Consider the following 22,136-nt stretch of genomic DNA (forward strand, 5'->3'; position numbering starts at 1 on the left):
GATTGGCTGTGAGAGAAGACGTGATAATAAGGCGCCATTCAAATGAATTTGAAGTTATTCCTCGCAGGTCCCATTATGAACTTTACTTGTTTAATATAAAGAATCTTATATGAAAAAGTTATAATAATATCACATAGGTTACTTCTCTGTGATATCATCTAAATTAATTTACCTTTGTGATATTACTTGTAAACTAATACTTTTGTGAGGAATGTGAGGAATGTCGTATGTGATATGATTCTGAGGTGATTTGTAAAACTTCGGAGGCTAGTTTTAATAAAACATACACATGACGTATAGCCAGTTGCACGACGTCCAATTGTTCAGCGCTGTCGCACGACTTCCAGAGCTTCGGAGCTAGGTTGGGAACTATTTAGGTTATCTAACTAGATTGGGTTAGTATGCACTACAGTCGGTAAAACAGTATTCACAGTGTACAGGCGCTCTGGACGTTGTGGAACAGCGCTGAGATATTGGACGTCGTGCAACTGGCAGCGGCTTTGGACGTGGTGCAATTGCTACATTTTAAGAGTGTAAATTGCGCTTTTTTACTACGACCAATCTCATGACCTCTAGAGCTTGAGACAGACTATAGTTATTGCAGTACCTGTACTTTTGGACATAATGAGATTTGGACGTCGTGCAACAGTCAAATATTAAAATATTGGGCGTCTTGAGACAGCTCAAGAATTATATTTTGGACGTCTATACACTGACTTATATCATTGGACGTTGTGAAATTAATGCATACTATAAATTTTCCTAAAACCTATACCTAAGGGAAGGGACATCGTTATACAATTACAAATTTATAGCATACTTCGCCAAAAACTGTTATGAACAAATTGTCATGAAAAAAAGAACGTTGATGTTTGCAAAGAATTTCTAGCCAATCTACATACATGTTGTGCCATAGCATCATAAACCAGAACTTTTGGCTGCAATAATTTCCTCTTGGAGTTGGTTTCAAAGTCTTAAACATTTGACTTAAAATTGTATAAATGAAAATTAACTAGTGGCCTGTAGGGGCCATAGCCCCTAATTTAGACTACAATAAAAAAAAAAAAACATATATAAAAAGACAGATATTCGAAATATGTTTTTAAAATTATCAATTTTAATTTTATGTTACTTAAAATTAACAGTGTTTCTTGTTTTATATCTTGGGTTTCCTTCCGTTGGAGTCGTATATTAGTTGCTTCTGATGTGTCACTGAAATACAATTGTAAAATAATGATTACATCAATAACACAACATAGGCTACTGTATTAACAAATGGAAACGTGCACACGGTTTGGCCTGAGCCCGGAGAACGACGAATCAGAGCTGAAATCATACAGCCAAACATTGCACATCTTTTTTAGTTTGAAATTGAAAATTTGTTTTGTAATCTTACGAATTATGTTATAGTTTCCATTTTGAGAATCAAATGTAAAGGTTAAAATTATTATTAGTTATTATGAAGGCAATTCCCCATTTCGCGGTAGTAAGTCAAAAATATATCTATATTTGTCCTTCAATTTTAAGACAGTAAGGCCCATTTCCCGGAATCTCTTTTTGTGTAGCGCAAAGCGACACAAAAGCCATCTTACTGTTGTATTGCCGTATGTTTTTTTATGAATTTCGAATCATGTAAAAACAGTTAGGTATTTTAGTTCGTCATTTACTTGTGGTTGTGGCATGTCCATTGTGGCAACATGCGTTGAAATGTCCATTTTGTGCCTCCTCTGCGAAGTGACATGCGCCACAATGCATGCAAGTGCTTTAAGACACAGAAAACATTGTGTTTAAGAGGACCTAGATTGCGAGAAACAACACTCAACTCATTTTCCAGCGTTCTTCTTATGACAGGTTGTAAAACAGCTTCTGGATTTCTTTCGCAGTTATAATAGGCCCTACATGACGTTCTCTTTGGCATTTCTTAAGTCTGTTGAATTCCTGGGCACTCTTCCACGTCTTGCAAGTCTTCCCCTACCCTGTCTAGCTACTTCATTCATTATAAAACAGAAAACCAAAAAATTAAACACAACTAATTTAAAACATTATTTACCAACATTGACTTTCGGAATAAATGTAAACATTGCAAAAAAATAAGTAACAGCTGATAGAATGCAGACGTTTTTCAGTCCCCATGCATTTCTTATGGTGGATATTTTACGTTATATCTCGTTTTCTGGTAACTTTATGGGAATTCTGCTATTTTTCCCGAGTCCCTTGGGTCAAGACCTTTAATTTAAGACCTTTCCCACTTTTCTGCGACTTACCAGACGTCTACAATTTTCTGGTAAAAATTTTGTCTTATAATTATATATGAATGAATTATATATATAGATTGTTAATATGATTCACAACCAAACGTATTTTGTTTTGTAGGAAATTAGTATAGGGTTATAACCTAAGTTTATAAAAGTTTCCCGCAATATACTTCACTATAATAATTAATCACAAAATATGGTTTTCGTTGTAAATTTATTTAATTTACAAATTAATATTTAACACTGAAATGTAAATTAAATCTTGTGTACGCTCTCTTTAGCATGAAATCCATTACTGTACCTGGAAATTGTTATTGTAGAGTCCCGTTTAAACCTTGAGTCTTAACATATTAGCTAGTGCAGCTTAATTATTTATTTACAGCTAATAAAGCTGTATATCACAATATTAATCATAACCAACTATAAGAACCTTTTAAACAATTCATTAAACGCTGAGTCAGTACTACACCAGGTTAAAACCATTAAAACTTTGCTACATTTCATCTACGAAAAACATTTAATTTGGGTCAACACAGTAGTATTGGAAACTAATAAAAACCCCGGATGTTTTCAGCACATTCCCTCTTCACTAGGATTTTGTTCCTTCTGTCTATTTATATGCAAATTTAGCAAAGAAAATGCTTATCATCAAATCTAAGGATACATTTAAGAGACAAATATATTTCAAAGTATATTTTTTTGGAATACAATTTTATTGGAGTTTAGTAGTTGTAACTTAATTCTTTCACATTGTTTGATTATTACTTATTACAATAAAATTTCAAACTTTCCAGATCCCAAAACAATACTTTAAAGTTCCCGAAGTTCTTGGTCATATCAACGGTCTTGATTAATTGATACGTTTGCTACACCATACAGACTGTTTTATTAGCTTACTTCTTGTGTTGATGATCCACACAAAAAATAAGAAGAAATCTTATAAGAAAAAGATGAAAAGCCAATTTAAACCCAATTAGGTAGGCTACTATAATATATATATACCTATATATATATATATATAAAAATGTTTGAAAATAGAGAGAAGATGTTTATTCAAACATCTTTTTTATAACAAGAGAGAAAAGGGTTAAATTAACACACTTAACTATAATGATTGTAGCCAAAATTAAACAATTACATGCCTTTTGTCGTGTTAAGTGATAGCATGGTACGCCAATCTTCATTGTATTATTATGTCTTCAACTCATCCACAAAGCATTAGTCTCAGGAAAGGCGACAAGCTATGTTAAACCATGGGGAATCACCTTCTAGAAATTAATTAAAAGTTTCTTAGCTGTCCTAAGTTTTCCGCTAAAGTTTCTTTGCCTGAGGTTATTACAAAAAACCTAAAGGAAAAAGGGATCTAGAAATTGTTAAATGGTTATCTTATACGTAAGGATGAAATCCGTTTATAAAATGTGATTATAAATTAGGTACATCTTAATTAGTTTCTCCTTTGGGATGGGTTATATAGTATATTACTGTTTAAAGTTTCATTTATACTGTTTAGAATAACACACATGTGCAATTACAAACGTTTTCTTTATTTGTGTTTGAACTTCAATCCCATAGCTGTAAGTAAGATTACACCATCGACACTTAAGCTGCAAATACAGGGAGTATCGAAAGTGAACAGCCAAACTCCGAGAAATGGTTGTAGGGATCAAAACAAAGTGAACATTCAAGAATACATTTTTTCTCCCTAAAACGCTTTTTTAACCAGATATCCGCGGTTTTTTAAATACAAATTTTTATCTTTGAATTACACCAACTGATCCGTATGAAAATTGCAATTTATTGTAAGTTAGAAGAAACCTGTCCTAGAAAAAACGTTGCTTGATAGGAAATTCTAAATGCTAAGTAAAAGTTCCACGTATAAATTTCAAATTGGACTAACAATTTTGTTCTAACATAATTTCCACCTTACAATACATACTGATTTTCATAAAGATCGGTTAGAAAATTTTTAAGATAAAAATGTTGATGTAAAATACAAAATGGCGGATTAACGAAGCTTTTTCGGAAAACGTTTAATTTATTTTCCTTTATTTTGTCGTATACAACTGTTTCCTGGAGTTTATTTAAATATGGGAACCCCAGTTTGTATCAAATAGGCCTAATGTCAACTACTTTAGCCAAAATATATCGAGACAGTTAAAACATACGGAATAAAACAAGGAAAAAATATCTGTATCCCTTAAAAGTCTTAAAATGGTGTAGAACACAACTTATAGTATTATTAAATAATAAATAATAACACAAGTAAAAACCAGATGGTTTAAAGTAGAATCCAACTCACGTCCAACATCTCTTCTGCCTCACACAAGCAACAACGCTGACCTACATGTAACTTTATATGATTACACGCTACAGAAAAAGTGGGAAATAACATTACTTTAGCTAGAAATAAAAATTACTTAACCTAGTCACGACGTTTTAGAAAAACTTATCATTCACATTGTTCTGTTAAAGCATGAGTTATATAGATTTTAAAACTGTCATGCCATGTACCATTTATATGCAGTATTTGGTTTTGTTTATTCCTAAAATATCGTTTTTCCTAAGACAATTAAAAAAAAAAAACTATCCTTTGCAATTCAGTTCTTGGAACACTAATTCTAATGGCTCATGATTATGTAAAGGAATTTGTCTGAAATGCAATATTGTCTAAATGTATACATAGGACACTTAAAATATAACTAGAAAGATAACTCTAGTTATATAAAAAAAAAATATAACTATAAATGAACACTAATTACGATAAATTATACTGTAATATTCCCGCTGGATCCTAAGTAACTATTATTTGTGTAAAATACTTATTTTCGACCTACTAAGCCCTGGAGTAAAAAATTACACTTATATTGCACAGAAGCTTAAATTAAAACCTGGAACTGCCCTGTGTTATGAGTGAATAAAAAAACTTGTCACGTATTTTATGCATAAGTTTGCCGACCGGACACTCAGGACTACCGGGCCATTAAGCTTCCGGACAGTAATAAACATACAAAGTAACGATTGCTTCCAACTTGAGTGCTCTGTTGGGGACTTCGAAGCTTTCTAGAAATGAAAATACACACTTTTCCTCAAGTATGTTTATTTTATGCTTATCTACGACGTTGGCGTTTTTACATTGTTTGTAAAGTATCTTTCCCAAACCCGGTCGTTTTACTATTTTACGTCAACGTTGATTGAAAATCATTAGTAATTGATTGTCTAACGACAAATGTCATCTGGGGAAAAAATGATCTTACTTAGAGTTGAACCAGTGACATTAAGATTTAAATAAGAGCCCCTAAATTACTCTAAATAGACAATAGTAAAAAAAATATTCTAAGGATGACTAGTTTGGGGCCAAAACAACATCAAATAGGTTAAGACGTATGAATCCGACTTCCATGAATCCAACGTCCATAAATCTGACGTCCATGAATCCGACGTCCATGAATCCGACGTCCATTAATCCGACGTCCATGAATCCGACATCCATGAACCCGACGTCCATGAATCCAAAGTCAATGAATCCGAAAATAGGTCTTTGACCCCGAACTAGTCGTCCTTAAATATATTTAAAGGCTATATTTAAAGACTGAAGACGGACAAAAGGTGTTTGTGGCAAAATGTTAATAAATTATTACTTTTATTTTATTATGTGTGGATTTATGATATTACACCTTAAGTCTCGATATAAGGAAAGTGAGGGCGAGAAAACATGAAACCTACATTATATTATACATAATGTTACTGTTTCAAAATAATGAGCTTAGGAACAGATTTAGAGACTAAACTATTGTTTTATTTTCCAAAAATCGAGTACAAAAGATTGCAATGGGACAACAAAATGTTTTTCATCAACCCTATTTAAAATAAATCCACACTTAAATCTCCGCGATTTTAATTTGTACGAAAAAATTTTAATCAATTGCTAAAATTTAGGTCAACTCTGTATCATAACTTTACTAAGCTCAATTTTGAGCTACATTTCAAAGCTTAAAATGCATCTAAATACTATCTTGGCCACAGCGAAGAAAACTCTTTCTATACATCCGTATCGTATGTTTTGTTTGGAATATCAGCTATAAGAATGGAGGAATTCAGAAGGAACACAAAAGTTCCACTCCCGCTCACCGCATCGGGCCGGCCGCCGCTTTTATTAGTTTCCAATCCCCTTTATGTGTCGGGGCCAAATTAAATATTTATTCCTACCATTTCCCCTATCCTTCCCTCTCTTAATGCCTCCGGCAAACGCTAGCCTTAGTGGTTTGACATTAAGAGACCATATTATTTCCCTTTGTTTTAAGATCAGCTTAGTAAGCGGTATACATTTTAGTTGCTGTTGCGTTGCAAAACTAATTATTGCTGGATACGATTGGCTTTAAGTAAAATTAATTATATGGTTAAATACCAATTTAATGCGAAATTGTTGATTTTAGACAGTATTTAGTTGTATACTTCACATACGAAGAAGACAATAGCCATAAACACATTACCGTGAAATCACAATGTCATTTGGGACACATCTATTTTGGGATCAATAGTTTGAATTTTGACGATATAGTGTATAAGGTTAATCCTACTCTGAAAACCTAACTGTTATCTTTTATTGCATAGTTATTTAATAGGCCTTAAAGGTGAATAGACTCTAGAAAAGGGCTACGTTTCTGTATTAATAAGTTCGTAGATTTTTCATTTATCCAAGCGGTTCGATATAAACCTTGCATTGGCCCATCCACATGAGCCACAGAGACATGTGTGTGGAAGGTATCCAGCAAAGCAAGGGGTGATCCGATCCTGTACAGGGGTGAACTGTATTGATAAAAAGTAGTGACAGGTATCATGAGCTGAACCCACGACATCGCTGACTTGAGCCCAAAATCCGCGCAGCTGCTGACTGAGTCACCATCTCACATAATTTGAAGATCCTTTGATACTCAAATTATAACCACGATTCAACAGTCAAAAAGCTCCAACTGTTATAAATATCATCTAAACAATCCCAAATCACTCAATAGTTCCGATGTGCCTACCAACATTCAGATTTACAGTGGTGTTAAATTACTTGGACTTAAAATTACACGTTCAAAAATCACTACCTTATATATTAAAATTGTATATTTTAACACTGCAACAATTAATGTTTCGTTGTCCACATATTTTTATGAATAAAATTACGTAAACGCATTGAAATTTAATTTAAGGTTTGGACCAATCAACAGATTAAGTATTTTCTGTTTACATCAAGCCTTAATTAACTGAACAACATACACAAAAACAACTTTACTACCCTCAATGAATAGATTGTAAATGTTTCCTTACATAAAAAGCAAACTTTTCCAATCTACTGCCTATCTGTTGGTATTAAAGGTATTTAAGGTGAACACCAAAGGAATTATTTGTTTCCTCACAAAGAAGCAAATTCAAGGGTTGTTGCGGTATACACGCGGGTTCTGCCCTTCCACCCTCGCTCAAAGGCCAATCTAAATCCCACCCACCCCAACAACATACCCCTGACGAAACCGTTTCAGGTTCAGCAACCACAATTACTGCAGAATTGGTAGCACTGACTAAATTAAAAACAAATCAGTTTTATTAAAAACAGATTTTATGTACAATGTTAAGAATGCGAAAAGACAGTCCCAAATATGCTATGTAGGATGTATCACCGAACAGGTTCTATTTACAAACATAATAAATTAGTTTTACATTAAACGTAATTGATCAAAATTGATAAGGTAGGCCTAAATACTGAGCTAAGTGAAAGACTTATGGCTCAAATTTTGAAATTGAGTTATGCCCGTACATTAAATAATGTCCAATGAGTTAGTGAAGTATTTGTTAAAAGTATTGTTTATGTTTACTGAATTGGTAAGTGCCCAGAATGATCTAGGCCAATTTTCAACAGCAAAAGCGTATCGTACGTTTGTACACTCCCTAGTAATTAGTGGTTTATCTATCTATCTATATATTAATAGGCAAGCATGTTTCTTTAAAACCTTTTTTCTCAGCTCGTGTGAATCGTAGGGAAAATCTACGCATACCGTTGGAAAGCTATTTTCCTGTAGGTGTGCAGAATCCCTTTATAAATTTAAATAGGCTCAAAGATAAGCACAAAAAATGAGTTTAAAAATTTGAAAAAATTAACATGGATCTTATGCGTTGCTATGCTGGTTACGAAATAACAACGAAATATAAACAGAAAATCAAAACAAATGGAGGAAACTCCAATCACATGTTTTATTTACAGTGTGGGGTGAAAATAGATAAGTGAGTACATTACATATTTTTGGTCGAGTTTCGACCACTGGACGACCTCTCGTAATAATTATTGTAAAAACTACACACTTGTATACATATTAAATTAGTAGGTAGATATAAAGTTGTTCCCAACCACAGTAGGTTAAAAGAGTTCGACTATTGACTTTTTGATACTGAAAGAGATCTTATCCGTAATGGATCGGTTGTATAAAATCTTCTTTAAAATAATGTATAATATTATTGAATACCATTGAATATTATTTAATAATGAAGTGTGCTGCAATAATATGTTTTACCTACCCTTTCTTAAAGTAGCCGTTTCAGTTCACTTCTTAGAATTGAAAAGTTTCACATAACAGCATTGTTTACTTTCATAACAGCATAGCTTTACTCATAACAACACAACGGACCAATGACGTTCAAGGATTGAGAGAGAAGAAGTAAATTTTAATGATTCGAACTTCAACTTATCAGCTGTTCAAGCCAATTTAATTGCTGTGTGTTGCAATTAGTGTTTGGTACAATGTATCATTGCATCACTGTCAGTAGCAATGAGAGGTTATACATGAAAACATAATCTCTCTTAGAAGTTATGAGTAGTGATTTTAGGGATTAAAACACTGTCGTAGGTAAAGTAGTGTACGCAAAAACTACTATTTGATCCCCCTCAGTTTTTGTTACTGTGTTAATGTAACAAAACGGATGCTACATCTTGGCATTAGCTTATAGTTATCTTTTTAGTTTAGCTTGGTTGAAAAGTTGAATTTTTAACAGAAATAAGCTACTTATATCAGGACAGTTGTATATTCATTACTATATATATGTATATTTAACTACTTTTGATATCACCCTAAATTGAGATATTTCTCAATTCATGCTTATTCAAAAGTTTAACACAGTTGATTTGTCATTTTCTAACATATCCTATAAAACCTTTGTTTGAAAATATCTTAATTGTTTGTAGTAGGCCTACTATGTTCAAGGTATTAATGAGCCAAGTAACATGTAAAATTTATTTTTTGATTAAAAAGAATAAGATATGATCTTGTTAACATTCTGTTTTTATTTTATAAATCATAAATATTTTTTTTATGTTTACAAGGCTAATCCAATGGACACCATAGTATAAAATTACAAAAAGAGAATTTACTTCCCATCGCGTAACATCAAGTAAGCCAATCACATTTAGTGAATATTTCTACAGTAATTTTAAGACTGATAAGAATTCAAAGAATGTTTTTAAAACCTCCCCTTCAGTCGCGTGGCAACAAAGTACTTCTGTTTGTCTACGACTCATTCAACTTAGCAAAGTTCCCTAATAGCCCGAGGAGCACGCGCTAACGTCCTATGAAATATTAACTAACTAATGCTTCTCTGATCGCAGTACAATTCTAAACGGCATTAGACTTGAATCGATGTATGTTTACTTCTTCTACAGTGTTTTCTGATCTGTATCATTGGAAGCAGAATGTTTCACTTTAGACTGAAAAGATGTGAACTGTTTTATTTTGTGTGTTTTCTAAGCCAACGGTTTTTTTATGATTTTAAAAGGGAACACTAGAAACCCTGGTGTTAGGATCTTAAGTCGATCTATAAGTAGTCTCCTCGTAGTAGCTATTTCGTAGGTCTCATGATAAGACCTTGACCCGGGACTGATATACTTTTTTCATTTTGATATACCCAGAGGTCAAAAACAATATTCGTTAAGATGTGTACTGATGTATTAAGGTTGGCTACGAATTGGGATTTGTTAGATAGCATGATTGTTTTCATATCTCAATGATAAATGACATCTGGGTCTGAAAAAGATCTAGCTTGGAATCGAACCAGTGGCCTTCACATTTGAAGGCTAGTACTTCAACCATACTCGGATCTTTATTTATAACCTTAGTATCGCTAATCGTTTTCTTAATGCTGTGTGTAGTATCCATGCCTGCATTCTTATCATCATGAATAAAAAGTTTTAATAGTATTAGTGTATTACTAATATTATTGTGTTATAAATATTAAAAGTAGAAATACAATCTTAAAATTAATTATGGCATTTGAAGTGTACATGAAACCTTCCTTAAAAAAATACAAAGTCCCAAAAACCTAAGTAAATCTAAAAATATGATGATATTTATTTGGATTGTTATCGTATTTCTTAAGAGCTTTTGACAACATTCAAATCACATCAATGTAGGAAAAAACAGGTTTTAACTAACTTAGTAATGATAGACTTAGAAATTATAACCATGAGTATAAATATTAATTATGATTGTTTGCATTTTAAATTACATTATGAAAGAAGGAAGGTTGTACGAAAATGTTAATGGTTTGACATACATAATAATTCTAATACATAAAATAAGCCAAGAGATTTTTTTTTAGGTAATAATAATAAATGTTCTCTATTCATGATGAGAAGAAATGTCTGTTTTTGCAAAATAAAAATAAATAATATGACAGAGCTATTTAATGTACTATGAATATACACACCTTACATCAGAGGAGCTGCATGATAACAGATGTATTTTAGAAATAACAAGGAAACACAGCATTTCTAACAACGGTATACCTGATCGCTCAGTAAACATGTCGATATATTGCTATAGTGATGACAGGTCCCTCATGAGTAGAACACGCATTCAATGTGGATCGATCAATTGCACTTTACCATGATTACTGACTCTAAAATACATGCAATCGAGAATCTTAATAGCTCAAATACATGTGGTAGGATTATTGAAATTATGTAACATAGATTTGGAAACAATTCTAATTTTATATAAAAGTAAAAAAATGCATTTTTTAAACGTTATGAATTTTTTTTATAAAGCTACTGCTACTTGCCCTGTAGATCAATGTTGTCCTTTAACTATATATTTCTTTTTTATAAAGCTATTAGTATGAATGATTTGTCAATCTTAAAAAAACAATCACCATTAAAAAGGATGATTTATATTTTATTTTAAGACTGGAAACCAAACATACATTTTTGACATTCACAACTTTTAATCACATTTAATTATAAGCTAATTTAATATATTAAAATTTGGAGCTCGAATATTTCATTTTTGAATATACTGTAGTTAAAAATATATTATAAAATAAAATTATCCAGTTCAAAAATGTTATTAAATTGTTTGGCTTGTTTTGAGCCGTTGTTCTTGCAGAATTCTGTTTTCTACTGTGTATTTTTCACCGTAGTGTGTGGAACTTTTAAGGGGGAATTGTATGTAACATATTGGGGAAAAAACTAAATTGCAACAATAAAGGCTTAAAAACCAGGTAAATATTCAATTTTCTAGTTCTTGTCACAAAAAATATATAAATAAAAACCAACAGTTAGAATAGCAATCAACAGCCGAAAAAATATATCTGTGACAAATTCAGCAAAGTGAAATTTTATTCTAACTCTAGATTCAACGTTAACACAGAAATATTTTAATTTTCACCATATTTAATGCATAAGCAATCCTAAACCACTGTAGTACAGTTTCAGCACCCCTCTTTACGTTTTTATATCCATATCATATAATATTAATGCTCGGGCATACCCGGTGAGCACGCTATATCACAATTATAAACCTTTTTATATCTCGTTTACTCCCTACCTCGCGTGCTGCCGAAGAGTAGGCTATCTGTTTATTCTTGAGCTCATTCAAGTTGAATGAGGACAATTACATCGGAAGATCCATAATTGCCAGAAACTCACGCATCGGTGAAATGTTTACTGAACTGCTTCTTCCAACTGCTCTTGCCGAATTGAAATGTTTCATTGACATGTTACAAATAAAGCTGGATTTAATGAAATTAAAAAAAAATGTTTTTATTTAAGAGGTGACTTGCAAGTCCTCTCTACCACTTAACCTCTAAATTTAAATTTAAATATAATGTTGACATTTTTCCAATGTTTATTTATCTGACACATACTTTCTCCTATTTAATTTTCAACAACCTTTGTCATTAAGTGATAGGAGTAACTCTGATATTTTTAGGGAAAATCTAAAAATTGCAATAGCTTTTGAGCTGAAATTTTTACAGCCATGTACTATTTTGTCAAGAGTTATAAGGACTATTATATCCTTACATATTATATCCTATTACTACTAATTACATCCTATTATATCCTTGATCAATTGCAATTACAATTACAATCATTATCAATTACTTGGGACTATTATATCCTTATATAATTACAGACGAAATTCAATCAAAACAAGTTTGTTAAAAATCCATTTTCCGTTATTTTATGGAAAAATCACCAATAAAAATCTGAATTTTTAGAACTAGTATCATAATCTTTTTGTACTAAGAAAACGACATACTTTCTTTGACATTTGTTATTCTTATGGCCCTCGCCGAAAGGTTTCGTAAACTTGGTTAGGCCATGCACGTAAATAAATATATTTGAGTAAAAAAAAAAAAATTAAGAAAAATTAACTTGGAGATACCATGGATTAGTACCATCCGACATAAAAAATCATTAAAATCGGACGACATGTGTGGCCTGTAGCTCTGTACACATCTACACACACACACACAAACACACACACACGGACAGACATAATTTTGAAAACAACTTTTTTGGGTTCAGGAGGACCCAAAACGAATATATATTTAATCTATTTTTTCTAAACTCAAACTCGAAAATTTTGACGAAAACAATACTTTTTTCATATACTAATGTGGGGAGAAAGTAAAGATTATGTTTTCCACACTAGGCAATGCAATCTTTTGATTAATATCCTAAAGGAGGGTTTGTAAAATCACCAATCAAACTAATTATGTCATATAAAACTGAAAGTATAGACAGCCTAAACACTTTCCCTAGAAACAAGTGTTTTTGAAGAGAAACCTAAAACAATTAGACTTTCTTGCCCCAGTACAAGTTAGTTTAACTACTAAAGTTCTAAGTGGTGGATTTCTCAACAAACTTGCTATATCTACCAACAGCACTTCTAAACTGTTCATTGTAACCTACTTCACTTTTACTTTGGTCGTCGGTTATGGCTAGAGTTTCGTTTCCAAGAAATATAAATGACTCGTCTAGGCTATTACTTATGCATTAGTTGAAAGTAGGTAACTTAAAATTGTTGTAAGAAGTAAAACATATATTTTATGTTGTTCTTCTGTTTATACTCTTACAAGACTCATGTTTGCATTTACTGTTCGTTAAATTTACATTTAAATTGGCACAAAAAATAACGTCTCCCTTTGTAAACAACGACAATACATTTTAATACTTTATTACTTTTTCATTGAAATGGCGACCATACAAAGTAGGTATTTTAAGTTAAGTATGAATGGAGATAAGTGTAGGATGAGTGGCGCGATCTTGTAGTCTTGTAAGTGACTAAGGCCGACATATTCTTTAGACACAGCTGTTAATAGCCTATACAGCCAATGGCCCTATGGTATATAGTGGAATAGATTCTATACTCTACTTTACCTACGAACTAAATTTGATAACTAACAATCACTACTCACAACTTCTAAGAGAGGGTTTTTCGTTTATCTCACTACCACTGATTGTAGTGATTCATACTTACTCATTGTACTTACTCATTGTGGTGTAAGTCCCAACCACAATGTGTAATAAATTTAATTGGATTTAACAGCTGATAAGTTTTGAGGTATTACAATTTTACTTCTTTTCTCTCAATCCTAGAACCTCATTGGTCCAAACTTGTACTGTTAAGTGACAAAACAATGCTCTTAAGTAAACAATGCTGTTAAGTGTTTTCAATTCTGAGAACTGAATTGAAAAGGCTATTTTAACAACGGTCATAAAGTTATTAAATAAGTCATATGACAGCATGCGCGTAGTGATAAAAGAACGATCCTAAATCACACGTTATTCCCTATAAAATGTAGAATTTTCTGCACTGATATAAGTAATTGCCACATACATAAAGATGACAATAGCGTGGTCTTAACATCTTTTACAGCAGAAATCATGAAGGCCGTAACTCCGTGCAATCCGCTTCAGGCGTAATCTTCTCTCAGAAATGCTTCTACGTGATGTGATATTATATTAACAACAACCATTTGCTTTTATACCTGACATAACTCTTACTCGATGAAGAAGAATGGAATATAACGTCTACATCTGTGCGTTAGGGTATAGAAGGTTGTAAATCCACTTTCAAAGCGTATCAAAATAACATTTAAAATATCTTTTCAAATAAGTAACACCTTTCTTTGATAGGGTGAACAATTATGTTGAATAAATAAACACTTGCAACGAATTCTGTCAAAAGACTTTCTTGCCATCAAGACAGATAATTCAAATATAAGATTACGTGCTTTAGAAATACTTAAAAAGGAACATAATCTATCATATATCCATACTATAATTAAGAATCTAGACTAGCTAAAAACTATATCATATATTTCCAGACTCTCTCTGATCATAAAAAGAAAATCAGGTTCTCAATAAGAATAACTAAGATAGTCTTCGTATACCTCTGCATAGTATCCTGATTTATTTGCAAGGATTCAAGGTTAGCAAATGTGTGGATCCGATGAAGGCAGCGTATTAAGTTTTTACAGAAAACCTAGGAAAGCTAACCAATAAATATTATTGTTTTAAAATGTTTGTTATTGAGATGTTTGACCGAAGATATGTTGTGTAATTCGAATGTGTCTAGCAAATGCTCTGATGTGATTGGCAAATCAATTTTCTAATTCCTGCTCTGGGCCTACAGTTCGTCACTTAATATTCAATTATCCGTTTTAGCAACTTATATTTTCTATTCCCACAGGAGCATGCGAGTTCCCACCCTCCTGGTCCGGACGTTGGTTCCAGAGTGGTGTCCAGCATCACCTCATAGTCAACTCCACGTCTATAGAGACCAAAGGCAACTGTGTCTACCACGAAGGGGACAAATTCCTTGTAGAAGATAAGTAAGTGTTAAGTATGAAGATAAGTAAAAAGACATAGAAGATATAAGTAGAAAGTAAGAAGATCAGTTATGTGTAAGCCAAATCACTTTCTACTAGTAAAATAACTAAAGTTAAAAACCTACCGAAAAGTTGTAGACACTTGCACAGGTTAATCTTTTCATCAGTGCGTAGCTTTATGTAATACAAAAAAAAATATATTTAATTATTTTGCGAAGAGAAAGGTGGAATTGTAAATTTGAGAAATTGAAATAAATAGGAAAAACCTAAAGTGGAGTAGTATTTGAATATGTTACGTAGTTAATTTTAAACCAAATATTATGTGGTCTCCTTACTTTAAGAATTCTTATTCTACTCACACCTATGTGAATAGTTATTGTGTTTTGTAAATTATCTTTTCTAAATGTCCAACTGTAAGTCTAATTTCATTTTTGTTATTTTCAGGTTAGATAGGTGTTATAGGTGTGTCGTTATTCACGAAAAACACCCGAACGTTCTACAATACAAAGAAAGTAAGTCTCACTTCTATTTGTTTACGTTTACGTTATTGGATTGACAAAAAAATATTTATGTACACAATGCGTACAAGTAGTTAAGTCAACCATAGTTCACAAAACGTATGAAACATATTATAATGTTGAAAGGTCTTTTCAGTTGATAATATTTTCCAGACCTCTCTTTATTCATTAAATTATTCGTCAGAAATGTAGTGCACACTAAAAGGGAGATGTAGTAGGACTAAAAGACATGTATCTTCAGCCATAAACGAATTTTGAAATAACTGATAAACTAACAACCGCCCCAGTTTCACACAGTCTTACTTCAATCATCGTTTCAAATTACTTATTCATTTAAATATATGTAGTTCAATCCACAATGAACTTTTTATAATCTTTAATTTAATAGATTCACAAAAAGGACAAAACTTAATTTCGATAGGTTTAGACAAAAATTCTTGCACTATGCCAAATGTATTGGTACACTCTAAAACAAATAAGTAGGTAAAATTACTAAGGTAATTAAGTTTAGAAGACCTAGTGTTAGAATTTGATTATTCCAAACATAGCATCAAAACACTATTCTATGCTTGTTTCAGCGTTCTGTGTTAACAAACATGGCGGCTTGGATGACTTGTGCATGCAAATCACCGGAGATGCTCCTCTCTACTCCATGTTCCGATATGATGCTACCCCCACCCCGTGCCCCTTTAGGCCCCCCTTTACTTTCACCTACAACAGGGGGTCTGGCGACTGCAAGTAAGTTATTCTGACACATTTCTCGCTCAGCGTGTTTAGAAAATATTTTGGACTCTACACTTATTCCTTGCGTTTGCTAGATCAAAGAGGATAAACAATTCAGACTTCTGTACTAAATAACTCGCAAATTATATACAATATGCTACGCTTTCCGGAATCAAATGATGTTGTTCTATTGTCTACAACTGTGAAAAAATGAGAAAGTAAGATCTACCTCAAGCAACAATGTTTTAAATATGTTTTTTTTTTCTTTTATATTTTCAAACCATGCTAGGACATATTGGGTTAAAGTATAAGATTCTAAAAGAAAACTTTAATTGTAAATACTAAGAGGTAGGTACTTAACATTGGTGGTTTGGTGGTGGATTTATAATGGACTTAATTAAAATATTAAAATGGCTGTATACGTAATTCAAAGATATTCCAAGAAAATTTATCAACTTTCACCCAATTTTTCCCGCATGCTTAAAGCCTAAATAATGATCTGAAGTTCCAAAAATATGCACTAGCATTCAATTTCGTTAATGAAAATCATATCTGGGTCAATAGTTTAAACTATTTCAAACATTATTAAACAGTTTGGAATGCAGATGCTGACTCATAAAAAATTTTACTTTACTTTATCTGACGGACTTGTTTGTCAACAGTTCACCAGTGTCAAGGGCCGACGCTTGCACGGAAGACTCAAGACTCTTATTGAGGTACCAGGCTTGTGCGGACGTCCACAACTCTGAAAGTACAGGTCAGTAGTTGCAGATATGAACTTGGGTAGGCTATCACTATCTTGACTTGAAATTTTTTTCATAAAAGGTCTTCAGAGTATATTTTACTCAATAAAAACGAAAACGTTAGCTCAAAATACTAGTGATAACCATGACACGCTTTACCCTTAAGATCAAAATGTGAACGACATAAGGACGTTAGGATACTAGTATTTCGGCAGGTTCTGCTGGCTATAAAAGGATCACAGGGGTCGCTGCTCTTAGTTAAACTATGCACTTTAATTCATTTCCAAACTAGGGTTTTTGTATTTTACTCAATTACTACTGGAAAATCGAGAACTTAAAACGTTCTTCCACAGTGGAGGAGCTGGTGTGTCTCGCCTACTGGAAGGACGGCTCTACGCGGTATCTGGTTGGCCAGCTGCAGCACAAGATGGCCACCACTGACGAGGACAGGTACCGCTGCTTCGTGTGGGAGAGACGAGCCTACAGCAAGACCAAGGTGGCATTCGACGTGGCGCAGTCTGGAGATGCTACGTGTAATGGACTACTGTCGCCAACTGAGGGGTCCAGGACCATGAGGCTGACCAAGGGTGAGTGTAAACCCTTACATCTGGGGTTATAGGCCAGGAATCTCATGTAGTCGGTTGGGATCATAAGCTCTCTTTTTTCCCACCTTCCATCCTAGGGCGTTAGGTTCCAGCCCGGAACTGTGTTTTCCTTTATTTCAGGCGAGTACTTGAGGCTTGCAGCATTATCACAAGCTGTAGATAAAACCCATTAATGATTGGCAGGATTTGAACCTGTGACATTGGGTTCCAAAGCCTTTAGCTCTACCGCTAGACCAGATCGCTCTGGAACATACTTTCTCATCATTTAAATTATTAATGACGTTTAACATAGAAGAGCTGTGACTCGATGTTTCAAAGTATACCTTAAGTGGTTCACAATCTAAAAGACAAAAAAAGACAACCCTTTTAGTCTACAGTATGTTTTCTACATTTAAGAACTATGTCTACAAAAAACCATGCCATGAGTCAATTAGGAAGATATTTCTGGGTAAACATAACGTAAAAATATAACTATAACCAAATTTAAACTAAATTAAAATATGTTTCAATCTAAAGTTGTATGACTGTAAAAAGTAAATTAAATCATAATCGAAAAATTTTCATATTTTAAACGGTCTCGTGTCTATATTTAATTTTAAACTCGAGGAACTGTCTATTATAGTCAGCAATGCAGTAAGAACAATACTTTCAATAATTGTAAATGTTTTTCAGAAGTATTCATTATAATAACTAAATCTTTGAACAATTCCTCTGAAAACATTGTACAGGTAATTAGAGGTAATATTAACAACTGGTGTTTACATAAATCTTGAAAATAGACTCATAGTATTTTTGTGACATCTATGTCAAATTCGTCGAAGCACGTCTATACTTATAATTAGTTCATAACTGTACAGAAGCCAAGTCTCTCTAAATGTACTTTAAATCAAACCCATAAAATTGGTGAGTTATTTGATTTTGACCCTGTTGCACCCAAAGACCGTGAATCTCCAATATGTTAACATGAAAGTCAATTCACGACTCTTCATGAGAATGAAATTACAGAAGGGACTTGGACTAAATGTTGGATTGCTTAGTACCTGTAATGTACTATAGTATTCATAATTACGTTTTCTTCCAGTCGAGTCACACCACCACGGAGCAGAGTCTAAGTCATGCAGGTTTCCACGATGGCTCACGGAGCATCACCAGTGGCACACCCTCGACCACAAGAAGACCTTCCACTTCTCTCCGAGGAACGCCACTCTGAAGGAGAGCGACAGTGGAAGCAGTTCCAAGGTGCAGATGAGAGCAGTCTGTCATGCTTACGAAACAGATTCGGATACACAGGCCAAGATAATAGCTCACGTCACTACAGGCTGGTAAGTAGAACGTCATGGTACATTTTGTGACGAATTTTAAGTATATTAGTCCACAAATATTAGCTTAGGAACTGGATATAGAAAGGGGTTTGTCATATAAGGCTGTGCTAATGAAATAGGGGTTAAGATCATGTTTTTTTTTAGTTACAACTAGTTACCAAGTCTTAAACGATTGTAGGGTTTATAACGAAACACGAAAGATCAACTCTAAGAATTGGAACTCTTAATTTATAGTTACTGGAAATTATAAGAGCTGCAATCCTACGAGACTAGCTTAATGCCACAGTTAGTGACATATGTCACAAAATTGATATATCATAATCAAACTATACCACATGATTTACGATCTGTGTTTGTTGGGGATTTAAGGCTTATTACCACAATAGAATGCCTCAGAACCAAAGTACAGCAGTAGCCTATTCCACCTGAGCATAGTAAGTCTAAAGTTACAGGAACGTTTATGATTAGAAGCATAAAACATCTCAGGGTAAAAGATCAAAACAGAGTCGAGTCTTTAAGTTGACTTTTTGTAATGGTTATCTAGCTCTGAAGGTCTAAACTACAACCTATTATTTGTATAACAAGTTATTACCCAGTATTTGCACATCTACAAATTTGGTTCTACAACATAATACAGTGTAATAATTCTTCTTTGGAACGTAATTGTTCATTGAATTTAAGGTTGTTGGGATAGCTCAGCATATGCGAACACTTAACTATTGTTAAAGGGGTGTCTTCAAGGACTGAATGTGTTACTTCAAACTACAAACTTTTACTGATATAAGGTATTATTTATTATTATCTTAGTCACGTCAAGAAAGAGATTAGGTTGTGTTCTTAATGTAATTTTACAGTGGGATATACAGGGTGATTGATATAAGTGTGCCAGCCGTTTTATTCGCAAACTATAAGAGATATCAAAAAAAGTTAAATAGTAAGTGCCTTGGATTTTTTATTTAAAAAATTGTAGTCAAGTCAAAAAAATTATTTTAGCCGCCATTTTTCCAATATGGCCGCCAACTTTGATTTTTCTTATGGAACATCCTGTATTTTATGATGTATTCTGGTAGAAAATGTGATTTTAAGACGATTTTATTCTTGTAATTTTTTTCATAAACCTAACCGTTTCAAAGATAATAATGGTTAAAGTTTTGAAATTTTTGCATGAGAAAGAGTTTCGATACAGGCCTAAGCAAGCATGCCAGCTGTTTTATTCGAAAACCATTCAAAATTTCACAACTTAAACCATTATTATCTTAAAAAAAAAATAACAAGACCATTTTTATCTTAAAAAATAACAAGAATAAAATCGTCTTAAAATCACATTTTCTACCAGAATACATCATAAAATACAGGGTGTTCCATAAGAAAAATCAAAGTTGGCGGCCATATTGGAAAAATGGCGACTAAAAAAATTTTTTCGACTTTACTACAATTTTTTAAATAAAAAGTCCAAGGCACTTACCATTTAACTTTTTTTGATATCTCTTATGGTTTTCGAATAAAACGGCTGGCACACTTATATTAATCACCCTGTATAAAGATATTGGCTAATGCACTACTTCATGTCACTACGTGCCTGGACAATACCACTAGAGCACACAATTCACAGGAGATTTACCAAGCCTGCTCACGTGTATGGATAAATGTCAGTAGAAGATACAGTTAGATAATGTTTGTCTTCAATTGTTAAAATATTAGTGACATAAAAATAACTATTAGTTATTTTACAGCCACAGCGGATACTCTTGTTTCCTATTTTACAAGAGGGACGGACACGTCATTGAGCTCCAGCAATCATGTAAGACAATGTATTTACAAGCCTAAATACTAATGCACTTTCTAGCAGTAAAGCACAATGATAAGTTGCATAAACCAAATATTATCATAATTTAAAGCAGAATCAAGTTATACAGATTGTTTAGTAAATTATATGAATATGTATATGCAAATAGAACGACTAGTGAAAGGAATCATAACATAACCAAAACCAATTACGTTACTGGCCCTAACGTAATTTTTTGCATATCGAAACAGAACTAACGGAGAGGCTGCGATTGTTTACTTCATACCAGTGACGTCATTTGTTTATGTTTATGGTCATCTCTTGTTATCCCCTTGATTACGAGTATTAATTGTTTAGATAACTTATGCCTGCACTTAAAGTCTGATCAGTTGTTATTTTAACAGCTGGTATTTTTTTGTTTAGTGAATTCTAAATCCAATTACCACATAATAACCATATTAACCACCATATTAACCATGGACCATATTAACCACATTGATATTAAATATAGTATAGGTAAATTACTTACTCCAAAGGGAATTTTTACATTCAATATTTTAATTCAATATCATGGAAACTGTGTTTATTAAACCAAAATTCAAAGACCAGTACATACGAGGAATGCTATAAAATACAGAACATCGATACTCAATACTTTATATGGGAAGAGACTTGCAGAGTATTTAGTACCATACCTATTTAATAGGCTACCAACAAGGATAGAAGGTATTGAGAATTATAAGGCCTACAAAATAGCAGTCTATGAATGGCTTACAAGCAGTGAGACAGACTTACCTTAAATCCCCCAGCCTAAAAATACGATTCTAGGCCAAAGTGGCATTTAACTACATATAACACAACATACACAAACATAGACACTCTACATACACAAAACTTTGCTTCTTACACTAGCCTAGAACATAAACCACATAATCAACTACATACAACTTTGTTAGCTGGCACTATTACTACACTCCAAAACATAAACCAATCCCACAAGATTAAGGCCACAATACACAAAAATACATTTTCAGGGTA

General features: G+C 32.9%; 1 protein-coding gene across 1 annotated transcript in view; it reads left to right on the forward strand.

Annotated features, from left to right (window-relative positions):
• The window catches only part of LOC128995864 (uncharacterized), a 236,206-nt gene that overhangs the window by 208,643 nt on the left and 5,427 nt on the right, over window positions 1–22,136 (forward strand). The window contains exons 3-9 of the mRNA XM_054420889.1: window positions 15,263–15,404; window positions 15,846–15,913; window positions 16,498–16,657; window positions 17,305–17,399; window positions 17,739–17,972; window positions 19,072–19,312; window positions 21,046–21,113. Coding sequence (XP_054276864.1) covers window positions 15,263–15,404; window positions 15,846–15,913; window positions 16,498–16,657; window positions 17,305–17,399; window positions 17,739–17,972; window positions 19,072–19,312; window positions 21,046–21,113 — 1,008 coding nt within the window. The remainder of the gene's footprint in view (window positions 1–15,262; window positions 15,405–15,845; window positions 15,914–16,497; window positions 16,658–17,304; window positions 17,400–17,738; window positions 17,973–19,071; window positions 19,313–21,045; window positions 21,114–22,136) is intronic.

This window comes from Macrosteles quadrilineatus, unplaced genomic scaffold (assembly GCF_028750875.1).
Source record: "Macrosteles quadrilineatus isolate MER2022 unplaced genomic scaffold, UCM_ALF_1.0 Scaffold_5__1_contigs__length_97177068, whole genome shotgun sequence".
In the NCBI taxonomy this organism is placed as follows: domain Eukaryota; kingdom Metazoa; phylum Arthropoda; class Insecta; order Hemiptera; family Cicadellidae; genus Macrosteles; species Macrosteles quadrilineatus.